The sequence below is a fragment of the Heterodontus francisci genome, chromosome 4 (genome assembly GCF_036365525.1).
Source record: "Heterodontus francisci isolate sHetFra1 chromosome 4, sHetFra1.hap1, whole genome shotgun sequence".
NCBI classification, from domain to species: Eukaryota; Metazoa; Chordata; class Chondrichthyes; order Heterodontiformes; family Heterodontidae; genus Heterodontus; species Heterodontus francisci.
The window spans coordinates 109,046,217-109,059,663 of NC_090374.1; the positions used below are offsets into that span (position 1 = coordinate 109,046,217).

Here is a 13,447-nt window from a genome sequence, read left to right on the forward strand (position 1 = left end):
GTAGGAAATGTGGCAACGCACAAACAGCAATGTGATAATGACCAGACAATCTGTTTTTGTTTTGTTGTTTGAGGGATAGATATAGGCCAGGACACCAGGGATAACTCCCCTGTTCTTCAAAATAGTGCCATGGGATATTTTATGTCCACCTGAGCCTCAGTTTAACATCTTATCTGAAAGACAGCACCTCCGACAGTGCAGCACTCCCTCAGTGCTGAGCCTTCACCTTCTTAAAGGGGAATGTCAGTGAGTCTTGAAAACTGACCATTTATTCAATCTTTAATTCTAAAACGTATAATATATGAACTATATCTAAATTCTACCTAATTAAGCCTATTATACCTATGTTTCATTGCACCCCCCCCTCTTGACCAGTATAAAGGCGAACAATGAAGATAGATTGTTTGAACTAAGTAATGTCTAAAATGTAAACATTCAATAAAGTGTCATTACCTATTATGTAAAACAGTGCAATAATACATCAACAACAATCATAGTCTGCGTTTTTACATGGATCATCTAAATTTTCCAAAAATGAATCTTTTAATTTTATCACAAAGTTCAAAAAACTGTGCCAAGTATCAGTGATCTGAGGTCGCAAAATGTCTAATAAGTTTACTGTAGCGCAACATGTCGAACGTCAATGATCAACTGATGAAACCCATGTGATGAGGTAGAGAAGTAAGGTTCTATAGCTGCTTGATCTTGAACTGATAAAGTCCTGTTGAGAGAAACTAAAATGTGCTTTAGTTAATTTTTAGTCATATTCCAGCCAATGTCCTCACACCAGGAGTAAAATGAATAGAGCTGAACATCAGGGAATTTTGATGTGTCCTGGATAGAAGTGTTATACAGAACCTGATTATCTTTATAACAGATGCATACTCCACCAGAAGCTGACTTGGCGATACAAAGAAGAACCTTTTCGCCATGGTTTCCTTAGTACCATCGCACTCTTCCAATGTTATAATGAATAAGAACATCACTTGCATTACCTCCCCTCCAAAGTCACTCGGCAAATGCAGTCAAACACTTTATTTCTGCTTCTCTGCATGAAATCGCATAGTATGAGGTGTTCAAGCAGTAACACATCACTGGCATGTCATATGCACTGCCTGCATCTGGATGACCTTTAACAAAGAATCCTCCAGTACCTTAATCCTCGCTTTACACGAGAGCAAATCCCATCACTGAGAGTCTTCAGTGCTTCATTCATTTCCCATAGTGTTTCCTTCTTCTGTTGTAACTTGACTACCGCTCATTGCGCCAAGTGTGCTTCCCAATGAAACCAACCTTTTGAGGTGCTGCGAGGTCCTGTGTGGGGGAGGAACAGTTATTGACGCAGTTGGTTGCAGTTTGATTAGCGATGTTCCCAATGCCATCCTGCAGGCTGGGTCCTGCAAGATAATGTACGACTGCACCTTGTACTGTTCCTCCATTCCTGTACCCTTCAGAACACACCTTCAGGTTGTCTACAGAGACAATTTTAAGAGATTGCTTGCCATTTGGCTGGTTAGCAAATATTTTGACAGTTCTTTCAATAATAACAATGTGTTTGAGCAGCTTTCTTCCACATGGGTCTCAAACCAGGTTTGTGTTCAAACTTTCTCTCCTGAACCCACTCCCCAGTTACAGATTGCAAAGCTTTGTTGGTTAACTGTTTATGTCTATTCTTGTCTCGGATCCTCTGATCAATTTCATGAATTTGATCTGTTATTTCTTGTTTCAAATCTAATTGTTGCTGTCAGGTCAAGGAGTCAGAAAGCGTAGATGCAATAAAAAAAACGCGAGTAAATGGTGTATGCATTCAACGCCATCCATTAAATAATAGTGTTCTGGGAAACACTGTCCCTGATATGCACTTGGGCACATTATTTAGTGATAACTGTACCTCCAGAATGACGGCGGCCCACTTATTCCCTCTGATTCTCCACAGTTTGGTCAATAGCTTTTTTACTTCCTGGTTTTTACATTCCACCAGTCCCACTGACTGCGGATGACATGGTTTGCTGTGCTTTAACCCAATTCCTCTTTGCACACTATCGTCTTTGAAAAACCTTGATAAAGTGTAGGATTGTAGAATGTGGGGAACAGCCAGCAAAAAGAATTGCAACCATCAACACAAAGGAGAACATGGTTATACCCCATTGATGGGGGTAGTGGTCCAATGAAAACAACAAAAAATTCCTCCATTGATTTGATTTATTAGGCTTCACAGGAGCCAATGGTGACGGTTTAATAAGTAATGATCAAATTACATGGATCACAATTTGGCACATATGTTTTACAGGCTTTAAGCATGTCTGACCACCAATATAAAGGAGTCAATTTGCAAAATGCTATTCGGGCACCACTATGTGCCTATATACCCTCGTGAGATTCTTTTACAAGCTGTTCTCGTTTTTGACTCGGTGGGGGGGGTGGAGGTTCCCGGATACCCTTGGGCAACTTAACCAGTATAATACCAGTCAGGGTCTCTGAATAGAAGTACTTTGATAGATATTCTTTTGGATTCTCTTTCATCGAGTCTAACAGTTGAATTTGTTACTCATCATGATTAGCTGCCCGTTCTGCCCTACTGATTACATTAACTATGGCAGGCCCCTCTCGAGGGGGGTGTCATGCAGACTGAATATTTTGCCTGTCCATCTGCAAGACTGTTGCCCTTTGAATGTACTGATCCAGTGGCATGTCCAGGTATGTGAATTACCTGACAATTACGTTTCTCCTTTCGAAAATGGAGAATATCTTCCCACAATGATTTGTGTTTTGTGGGTTTACCTTTATGATTGGTAAAATCTGTTTGCTCCCAGAACACAAGGTCTTGGTTATAAGCCTGTTTACAATAGTCACTATCTGTACAAATTAATGCAGGCTTAATAGGGTCTGCCTTTTCTAAAGCATACCATAGTGCTGCAGCTTCAGCATACTGTGCAGTCTGTTGGCTAAGGGGTATGGACAGTAATTCTTCTGTATAGAAAGAATAAGAATCCCGAAAGGTACCTATTATTACCCCCATCCCAGCTGAGGATTGTTGGGATGTCCCTTTTTAATCATCATTGATGACCCGTCACAGTAAATAACTTGATGATCTGTAAGTGGTTTCAGAGGTACTTGTTTAACTCCCTCCTTGGTATCATCATCTTCCATAACAGGGAGGTGTTCTAAGTCCATGTCTGAGGTTTGAAATTTAAAAATGAGTGTAGGATCATTCAAAAAGGAGGCCCTTTGTTGTATCGGATTTGAGTAACTCTTCTCTCATCAGATGCCATTCTCAAAATTGATCTCAAGTCTGGTATTTCAGTATAAATTGTAATGGGGTGTATCCCTCGAAGGGGTCGTGCTTTAATGAGGCACTGAACTATCATCGTCATAATCCTTTCCTTTTTATTGTCTCATCTTTCAACATTGGAAAAATTATAAGAATGAAACTGAACCGCCACAATTCGATTTTCATTATAAAAAAAGCTGCAACTGCTACTTTAGGAGATGTTTTGAAATGAAAATTAAGTGGGACCTGCAAGTCCCTTTGCTCCAAATCTATAGCCTTCTCTACATCACGGCACAGTTGTTGCAATTTCAAGTAATCATCTGGGGGAAAAAATAAATGGGCCCATTACTGTCTCACCAACTCTAGCATACAGAGGTGCTGAGAGCTCAGCAAAGGTCGGTATAAAAGATCTAGCAAAGTTCAGGAGTCCTAAACTTTCCTGCAGATTTTTCAAAGTTTGGGGATATTGGATTGTGTCTAGTTTCTCTTTATAATCCTGAAAAGGCCTCTGTTTTCTGGGCTTGTGCCAGCCTGCATCAAGAGAGTGAGGTTCTATATCTACCTTGCCACATTAATTCAGATGACACTGTAGATAAGGGTAGTACTAGCTTGGGAGCTGTTCCAAAAGATCCTTATCCTCCCCTCTAGGCAGGTGCGATCTAGCTCTGCCTGAATATATGTCTGTCGGTCATCTTGGTCCGTGGACACCTCCACAGGCCTGGACAAGATCTTAAGGAAGTGTTTAATATCGGGCTGTCCTATAAACGAGGGCAAACCAAATCAGGTACTAATCCCACCTCCAGGGTGGCTGTAATACCATAGATATATTTTTTTATTTTTTTATATAATAACAGGAATTGCATAAAAGTCAATCCACTGTGTCATACACTGTGTAAATCCCCCTACTGATAAATCATGCTTCCCAAAACTGACCACTGAGGTTTTATAATTACAGGATCCATGACTGAGTAATCAGCTCCTGTATTAAAGAGTGCCTGTACCCGTTCAGCAGTGGACAGTGTTGCCAGGGCATAGGGGAGTTCAAGAAACCCTGGCTGGGTGCCAGCCCTTCACTGTGGAGAGTCAGATGCTTCTGAGTCCTGACTATCAGCCCCGCCTTGATTTCTGATGCCTTTAACTGAAGTCTGCCCCTCCCTCTTCGGAGTCTCATGCTTTCCCGATCCCTTAGGTGGTCTATCAGAAGGCTTACATTCATGACTATCGCCCCCTTGGGGTGGATGCCAATCCTGTTGGGAGTCTTTCTGATCTCTGCCTCTGTCAGCCCTGGAACCTCCCATTACTCTATGATAGGAACGGCCAGTGTAAAATTCATCCCCATAGTGATTCCAGTTGACCCGGCTATCTCTACGAGGTGTGGTGCTAGACCGTTCCGGGGAAATATGCCGCTCACACTCCTGGTGAGATGGTGGTATAGACCAACCATAGCGCCTGTCCAGGGGCCCAAAGGAATGAGTCTGCGGGCGACTGGAACAAGGAGTCCATGTTCTATTTTGTCCCTGTCTGTGTGAAGCAGAGACATTGTCTGTATTATTTTTAACCTTGGGATCTGGTTGGACCATTGGCTTAGTATGGGGCAGACCCAGCAAGGCATGGTTTGAACGGACAATGCATTCAATATTATGCAACTTCTGGTCATCAGGATAGGCAGACAATGCCACTTCACAGGCTAGTCTAAGTGTAGGATTCTGATATAAAAGCAAAATACTGCGGATGCTGGAAATCTGAAACAAAAACAAGAAATGCTGGAATCACTCAGCAGGTCTGGCAGCATCTGTGGAAAGAGAAGCAGAGTTAACGTTTCGGGTCAGTGACCCTTCTTCGGAACTGGAGTCGTGGTCAGGAGATGGACATATATTTGTATCCAGCTGTTGCACCTATTGATTGGGGGAGCTAGATCAGAGCTTAGCATCATGGAGAAGAGCTGCCACAAATGTGCAGCACTCCAGCCTTGACAAAAGTTTCAAGTCTATCAAGGTTGTTTAAAATCCACCTTGTTTTATCTTGGTTGCTTAGACTGGGCTTGCCACACGTGGCATATATAGAGTTAAGATTCACATTGCCGAGGGGTGTAATTTGAGACTGCATTGGCTGTCCCACAGATAGAGGAAAGCCAGCAGCACCATCATTAGCAAAAGCCTGGAGAAGTGCCTGCTTCATTTGAAGATAATGTACCAGTAGCTGTCTATAATTTTGCTGCAAATTCTAATCATGAACCTCATCGTGAGGAAGCCATCTAGTCCGAAACCATGCACGTAGAGATACACAGGACCTACAATTCTACCATGGATACCCCCACACTGTTGTGCACCAGTAATTAGGTCACCCAATTGTGCAGGCGTGCACTTTTATCATTAAGGAATGTTGTGGGTCTGGAGTATCAGTCTGATTATTCCACTGGATACATGCTATCCCATCCTCCTGAAGGTCAGCCACAATAATACCTTGAATTAAAATATGTCAGGACTTAATCTCAAGTCGGATTTAAAGTGAACTTTTAAAGGAAATTTCCAAACCTCAAAAGTAGAATGAGGGCATTCTGATTTAAGATCCACAAACCGTGATCAGGAGTTAACCGTCTCTAGATTCTTAAAACTGGGTCTTAATACGGCTAACAGTAAACATTCCTTCCGTACTTACAAGTCTAAAATAAACATTAAAGACCAACATATAAGTACAGGATTCAGTTAACAACAAGATACATTTTGGGCGCCAACTGATGCGACTTATGACTTTAACCCCTTATAGGGACCAAACCAAATCAGGCGTACATCCTGATGAATCTCCCTCAATTAAGTTCAAACCAGACAAATTCTTATAGACACTTATTTGGGTCCTGTCATGCAGGCCCCCACCTGCCAAGAATGAGGCATATTAATTTTGTCATATGAACATTGATTTTAAACTTTCTGGGAAGAAGAGAAGGTTTGTTACAAGGGCTGCCAGACAGTTAGCTGAAAAACATTTGCATACGAACACAGTGCTTGTGGAGACAAAAGGACCATTTCCTGACGCGTTCAACCCACAATGGATTTTGATCACCAAACATTGAAGGTGTAAGGAAGAACATTCCAGAGAGTACTAAGGCACAATCCACAAAAGCCAGGATTGGTTAAACTGGCTGGTCCAGGTTTTTTGAACTAGCCACAGAGTTTCTGAACGCCAGAAAGACTGTTTGCTTCTGGAGTGAGAAGATCTCTCCTATTCGCTCCCATCTCTTTCTCAAGCCTTACTGAGGACACATGATCCTCAAGAGAGAAAAGTCTCCTACATCGAACAAGGTTTGGGAAGAATACTGGACCCCAACAAAAAGCAAGACCTACCTACAATCAAGGGCTTTACAGCGAACTCAAAGAACAGTAACCAAAACCATCTTCAGATATTGCCTCAAACTTTTCCACTTTATTTCTTTTGCTCTTTTCTGTCTCTGTTTGCATGTGTGTATCCTGTATGCATGCTAGTGGGGGCGGGTCACATATCCGTAGACGTTAACCAAATTAGAGTTTAAGTTTAATAAAGTTCAACCTTTTTTCTTTAAACCTAAGAAAACATGTTTGGCTAGTTTCTTTATCTTATAATCGGAAAGCGGTGAACAAGGGGGAGCTAAAAGCAGTGTATGGTTAAAATTAAACCCTGTTACGGTAAGACCAGGTGAAGGCTGAGAGGGAACCCTAGGCCCCTTTCTCACCTGGTCGTAACAGTCTAAAGAATTGAACTAGTTTTCTCTCAAAGAAAGAAAACAAACAGAAAATATTTCAGATAGCCTATTTTAAAAAATATTTATGGCTATGTCATAAATACCCCTCATTATAAGGGTCTGGGAAACTCTCTTCGATACGTATCTCTCCACTTAGAGATACAGAGAGAGGGTTCTTGTAGTTGTATACAAAGTGCTACATGAGATGATTTATTAACTTTTATATTTTAAAGAATTGAACACGCAATACACTCTTAAGTGGATAAGTATATCACAATATCAAATGTTACTATGAGATGTAACACACAATCCTATTTCTAAAATAGAATCCAAAAGTTTAACCCTGCCAGTGTTACAGCAAAATATCTTCGAATATCCATCCAACTTTAAAGTAAACTTTTACCTTAAATTCCCCAAGTAAGCCATAGGGTGAGAAGTATTGATGAGGAATTCAACACTTCTAATTTTTGCTTCAGAAACTCATGTTTATACGGTTTCTAAGCTATCATCTGACCTTTTTAGCATATAGGTGTTACCTTTCTCTCTTTTACCTGCTCTTACTACCATATATGGATTTCATCATTAACTAACATCTCCACTAAATGTTTTGCTGGAATTCCCCTGCTCTTGAAGCTGTGAGCATTTATCTGGTCAAACTGTTTATAATTGTGTTTACTTGACATCTTCCTGTAAGTACTATTCCATTTATTATTTTGTTATCTATAATTGCCTTTTTTATGGTACCTTGTAGCAACCTTTTGAATAGATCTGTCTACATCACCACCCCCATCAATTAAGTTTATGCTACCTCTTGCTGATGTCACACAGGATGTTTCAATGTGTGTTTATCCTCCACATCCCTGGCAATAGAGACACTGAAATGGATTTCCTACCTTAAAAGGTGTTTCTGGTTCACATTCTATTGTAACAGGGACCTTGAAATTTCTAACTTCCCCTTCTTGGGTGGCACAGTGGCGCATCGCAGTCTCACAGCTCCAGCGACCCGGGTTCAATTCTGGGTACTGCCTGTGTGGGGTTTGCAAGTTCTCCGTGTCTGCGTGGGTTTCCTCCAGGTGCTCCGGTTTCCTCCCACATGCCAAAGACTTGCAGGGTGATAGGTTAATTGGCCATTATAAATTGCCCCTAGTATAGGTAGGTGGTAGGGAAATATAGGGACAGGTGGGGATGTGGTAGGAATATGGAATTAGGGTAGGAATTAGTATAAATGGGTGGTTGATGTTCGGCACAGACTCGGTGGGCCGAAGGGCCTGTTTCAGTGCTGTATCTCTAAACTAAACTTAAAGGGGAATGTCAGTGAGTCTTTAAAACTGACCATTTACTCAATCTTTGATTCTAAAACGTATAATATATTAACTATATCTAAATTCTACCTAATTAAGCCTATTATACCTATGTTTCATCACAGTAGTGCTACACAACATGATTGAGGGTATTCTCAATGTGAAGACAGGATTTCGTCTCCACAAGGACTGTGCGGTGGTCACTCCTACTAATGCTGTCCTGGACAGATGCATCTGCGACAGGTAGATTGGTGAGGACGAGGTCAAGTAGGTTTTTCCCTCTTGTTGGCTCCCTCACCACCTGTCACAGACCCAGTCTAGCAACTATGTCCTTTAGGACTCGGCCAGCTTGGTCAGTAGTGGTGCTACAGAGCCACTCTTGATGATGGGCATTGATGTCCCCCCACCCAGAGTACATTTTGTGCCCTTGCCACCCTCAGTGCTTCTTCCAAGTGATGTTTAACATGGAAATGTACTGATTCATTAGCTGAGGGGGGCAGTAGATGGTAATCAGCAGGAGGTTTCCATGACCATGTTTGACCTGATGCCATGATCTAGCACTGCATAAAGTTGTGATCAATTTTGTTGCCTGTAGCATTTTGTCAATAGCGACATGGGTAGAAAGCATCCTTGATGGTGGGTACTTGTCCTTCTGAGCAATGCCTCAGCCTATTGTAGTGCTGATGTCTCCAGTAGCCATTGAATAATTATTTTTAGTGATGAATTTTTGGTTTACGATTGCATCTTTGAGAGGAATGTGTAAGCAAAAAAATCTAATTGATCAATGCTAAACTAGAATTGAGTATCCCTTTACTGTTTAACAAAATACTCCATTGTGATAAAAGTATTATGAGGTTGAGTTTGATGGGGCAGTTCAGTACATTTTGCAAGTTTTTTTTGAGGGAGCACTTGAACAGTTGAAAAGCTAGCACTCTGCTCCTGAAATATGCAGGATAAAAAGCTGCACAACTAGTATTTTCATGTCAACAATGGTGGCTGGCTCTGGGCTGTGAAGCCATTGTACTTCAAAACCCTTTTGAAGTTATCATCTAAGAATGAAAGGTATAAGGCTTTTTTATGGTTATGCTTAACCTGCTGGATTATCAAAGGTCAAAGTCACTTTGTCCATTGCAGTACTAAATCTGCTCAATTAACTCATTTGTCACTTCAATTACAAAAAAGGTTCTCTCTATTTAGGTTAAGTTGCTTTTATTAAACTTGAACCTTCAAGTACTTACCAACTACAAAGTGTAATAAAAACATGATGAAGGTCACAGACCTGAAACATTAACCCTGTTTCTCTCTCCACAGATGCTGCCAGACCTGCTATGTATTTCCAGCACTTTGTTTTTATTTCAGATTTCCAGCATCCACATTATTTTACTTTTGTTTAACTACAAAGTGTACCTTTTTGAAGAAACAACCTTTTTAAATTTTACGTAATGTGCCATAGATGGTTTCCCCACATTCAAGGCTCCTATAATCTGTCACGTTAGCTGGTGTACAATTATGAGTGATAGCTGATCCTTTGATACCCTTTTCAAGAGGTTATTGTTCATCTTTGAACCTAGAAAGTGAGAATCAGCAAGCTGTTCAACTTTAGAGTATATCACTGTCAAGCCAAATCATGCACTCATCTGATCTCCACAGGCTAGATTTTACTAGCCCTCTCGGGGCAGGCTGGGAAGCAGGAGGCCCATAAAATGGTTTGGGAAGGCATGGGTTGGAGTTGGGGGGGGGGATATGGCATTTTACCAACAGAGGGGAAGGTGGAGGACAGCACTTCTGCCCAGAGGCCAATTGTGCCATTTAAGTGGCCAATTAAGGAACATTTCCTGCCGCCATTGGCATTTTACAGTGGCGAGTGGGCCCTCCATCACGTGGGGACACTGCCTGGCAAACCCTGGCGGGCTCGTGGATGAGGGGTCCTTCCAAATCGGCTACTCTGGCTCACCAAGGTGTGTCCCCCCTCCCCCATTGGCAATGGCCTCCCTCCCCCCCCCCCCCCCCCCACCCCCTCCCAATGGCTACACCCCCTTCTGCCCGCACCAAATCCCACCCCACCCCTTCCTTGCCAGGGTCTGCCTGACTGGCCCCGGCGACCTCCAACCCCATTCACCTTGTCGCGAGGGCGGCATCCATCACTGTGTTCTCTCAACTGGGTGCAGTCCCAACAGTGGTCACTGCTCACAGTAGCGCAGCTGAGACTGAAGAGCTGCCAACCCTTTGGCCAACAGCATTTGGAGGCGGGCTTTCATCCCTTAAAAGGGCAGGAGTCCTGGCAATTAATTAGCTGCCGAATAGCCCAAATTGTGGCCGGGGGGTGAGGGGGGGAGTCGCAGAAGAGGCTGAAGCATGGTTGCCCCTACTTTCAGGTCTGTCAAAGGGCCCCCACCGTCCTGACAAAATCAGCTTTCCTCACTAGAGCAGTATCTTTAAATATTGTTTCTTATAAATTAAGGTAGTTCTGAGACCAATTGCAATGCCTCTACTTCCACTTTGACCAGATTTGAGCTTGAGTCCTTAAATTATGAAGCAAAGTGTTTAAAGTCACTTTGCATTATGGGCTAGAACAGAACACAGAAGGGATTCATTTTTACAGCATTCTTACCAAAAGAATAGAATGCTGCTGCCCATGTGTCTTGGTTGGAAATGAGAGTACCCCTTTGTATGCCATTCCTGATTGTCTTATCCATGTTTCCATACTAGGTTGTTTGATCATTCCATGGAAGGCTTTAAAAGTTGGGAGTTCATGACTACTCACTGCTGGGGTGAAAAGGCAGCAGGTGACTGGGTCCTTGAAATTCACGACAGTCCTTCCCAGCTCCGAAACTTCAAAACACCAGGTACTTGCAACAATGAATTACGAAGTGTTATTTTTCAACCTCTGCATTTCTTCTGCTGAAGAATAGTTTACTGTTGCAATATGAATTATTAAAATATTTGTGTTGAATGAATTATAGTTAAACATTTGCAAAGATTTTTGTTAAAATTCAGATGTTTGATGCTGAAGAAGCAATTCTGTTTACAAGTGGGACATGTTTCAAAGCACTGACAGCAGTGAAACAAAGTTAAAACTTTAAAGCATTTGTCCATGAGCAAGGTTGTCAAACAGTCAAAACTGATGACTAAAGTTTCCACCCACATGCCTTGCCTGCAATGTAGTGTCTGCAAAGGTGGGCTAAGAGCTCACTGTTTACAGCAGGATTGAAAGATACCATAGCAGTTCCTGCCTCTCCTTATCTATGTCCGTGCTAAGGACGTAACCTTGTCTATACTTAGCTACAAAACTGGCATCTGCCTGACAATGTGGAAAATTGTCCAGCTATGTCCTGTCCATAAAAAGCAGGACAATTCCAATGTGGCCAATTACTGCTCCATCAGTCTACTCTCGATCATCAGCAAAGCAATGAAAGATGTCATCGACAGTGCTATCAAGCAGTACATACTCAGTAATAACCTGCTCACTGATGCTCAGTTTGGGTTTTTCCAGGATCACTTGGCTCTAGACCTCATTACAGCTTTGGTCCAAACATGGACAATAGAGCTGAATCCAAGAGATGAGGTGAGAGTGACTGCCCTTGAAATCATTTGACCAAGGGTGGAATCAAGGGGCCTGAGCAAAATTGAAGTCAATGGGAATCGGGGAAAACCCTGCACTGGTTGGAATCATACCTAGCACAAGGAAAGTGGTTGTTGGAGGTCAAGCATCTAAGCCCCAGAACATCGCTACAGGAGTTTCTATTGGCAGTGTCCTAGGCCCAACTATCTTCAACTGCTTCATCAATGATCTTCCCTCATGATAAGGTCAGAAGTGGGCATGTTCGCTGACAATTGCACAGTGTTCAGTTCCATTCACGACTTAGATACTGAAGCAGCCCATGTTCACATGCACCAAGACCTGGACAACATTCAGGCTTAGGCTGATAAATGGCAAGTAACGTTTGCACCACACAAGTGCCAGGCAATGACCATTTCCAACAGGAGAGAATCTAACCATCTCCCCTTGACATTCAATGGTATTCCAATCGCTGAATCCCCTACTGTCAACATTCTGAGGGTTATCATTGATTGGAAACTTAACTGGACATAAGGGGAAGGTATTTCTGTAATGTAAGACTATTACTGCTAAGGAACCAAGGGAGGGTGAAATGCATTCTCGCTGGAAACAATACTGCATGCCTAACAGCATTACTAAAAACATTTTCCATTAATCAAAGGAGTGTATAGGGAGTGCCAAGCTGCATCTAAGCCACAATATGCCTGACTAGATGGTTAAAAAAATTGATATCCCCATCATTATTTGCTGCACAAAGCATTGCCCACAAAAGTGCCTGAAACACAGTAGATCTGTTAGTCCAAACTACTCAGCAGGAGTACGTGCATCAGGTCATTTCCCCTGGTGAATGGGTTAAGTCTCAAAGGTTTAATTAGTTTTGGTCCCACCTGTTCATGAATTGTGCCATTACATCAAGTGCATGGACAGGTCTAATTTCATTCCCTCGGGCAGAGTTTCCTGGGTAATTTCTTCCAGAATGTTTCAGAATGTGTTATTAATCACTTCAGATCTGTTTATTTTCAACCAATACGTTGAGCAATAGCCTTTGATCAAATAATTTAATTTGCAAGTGGTTATGTGTTGAGCCAAGTTTTGATTTTTTTTTTGTCTGCATTGTATTCCAAACCATATGCCTAATGTTTCTGATGCAACTAAAGGATGTTCAGTTGGCGTTTCAAAGCAGTTGTGAAAAAAATACAACTTTTTGTTTTCCTGCAGACTCGGGGGAGGGGGGGGGCCAAAGGGAAAATAATATACAAAAGTCATATCAGTCATGTTAACGAGAGATGGCTGTAATTAACATAATGGAAAAACTCAGTTCATAATTTGAGATTGTTAGCATGACGAACTTTTTTTTTTATCCAGTTTATGAAAAACATAATCTTGGGGTATGGCACAGCTGCTTTATGAAGCAGGGATGCAAATTTGAACATTCTAGTTGCTATTTTGATTTTCTGATGGTAATTCTGTCACTGGGGGAATGCTTTCCCAGCCATAGAGAGGAGACTTGCATTGCTCACAGAAGGCTGGGAACATATTGCATGCCAATCCTTGAAGCTTGGGTATGATCCATGGTACTGGAACCCTTCTACTTTCTTTTG

The 13,447-nt window shown here is 42.0% G+C and overlaps 1 protein-coding gene across 4 annotated transcripts in view; it reads left to right on the forward strand.

Moving 5' to 3' along the window:
• Positions 1 to 13,447, forward strand: part of pcsk5b (proprotein convertase subtilisin/kexin type 5b) — a 503,063-nt gene that overhangs the window by 246,272 nt on the left and 243,344 nt on the right. For all 4 annotated transcript variants that reach the window (XM_068029979.1, XM_068029980.1, XM_068029981.1 and 1 more), the window contains exon 13: positions 10,997 to 11,133. In XM_068029979.1, coding sequence (XP_067886080.1) covers positions 10,997 to 11,133 — 137 coding nt within the window. The remainder of the gene's footprint in view (positions 1 to 10,996; positions 11,134 to 13,447) is intronic.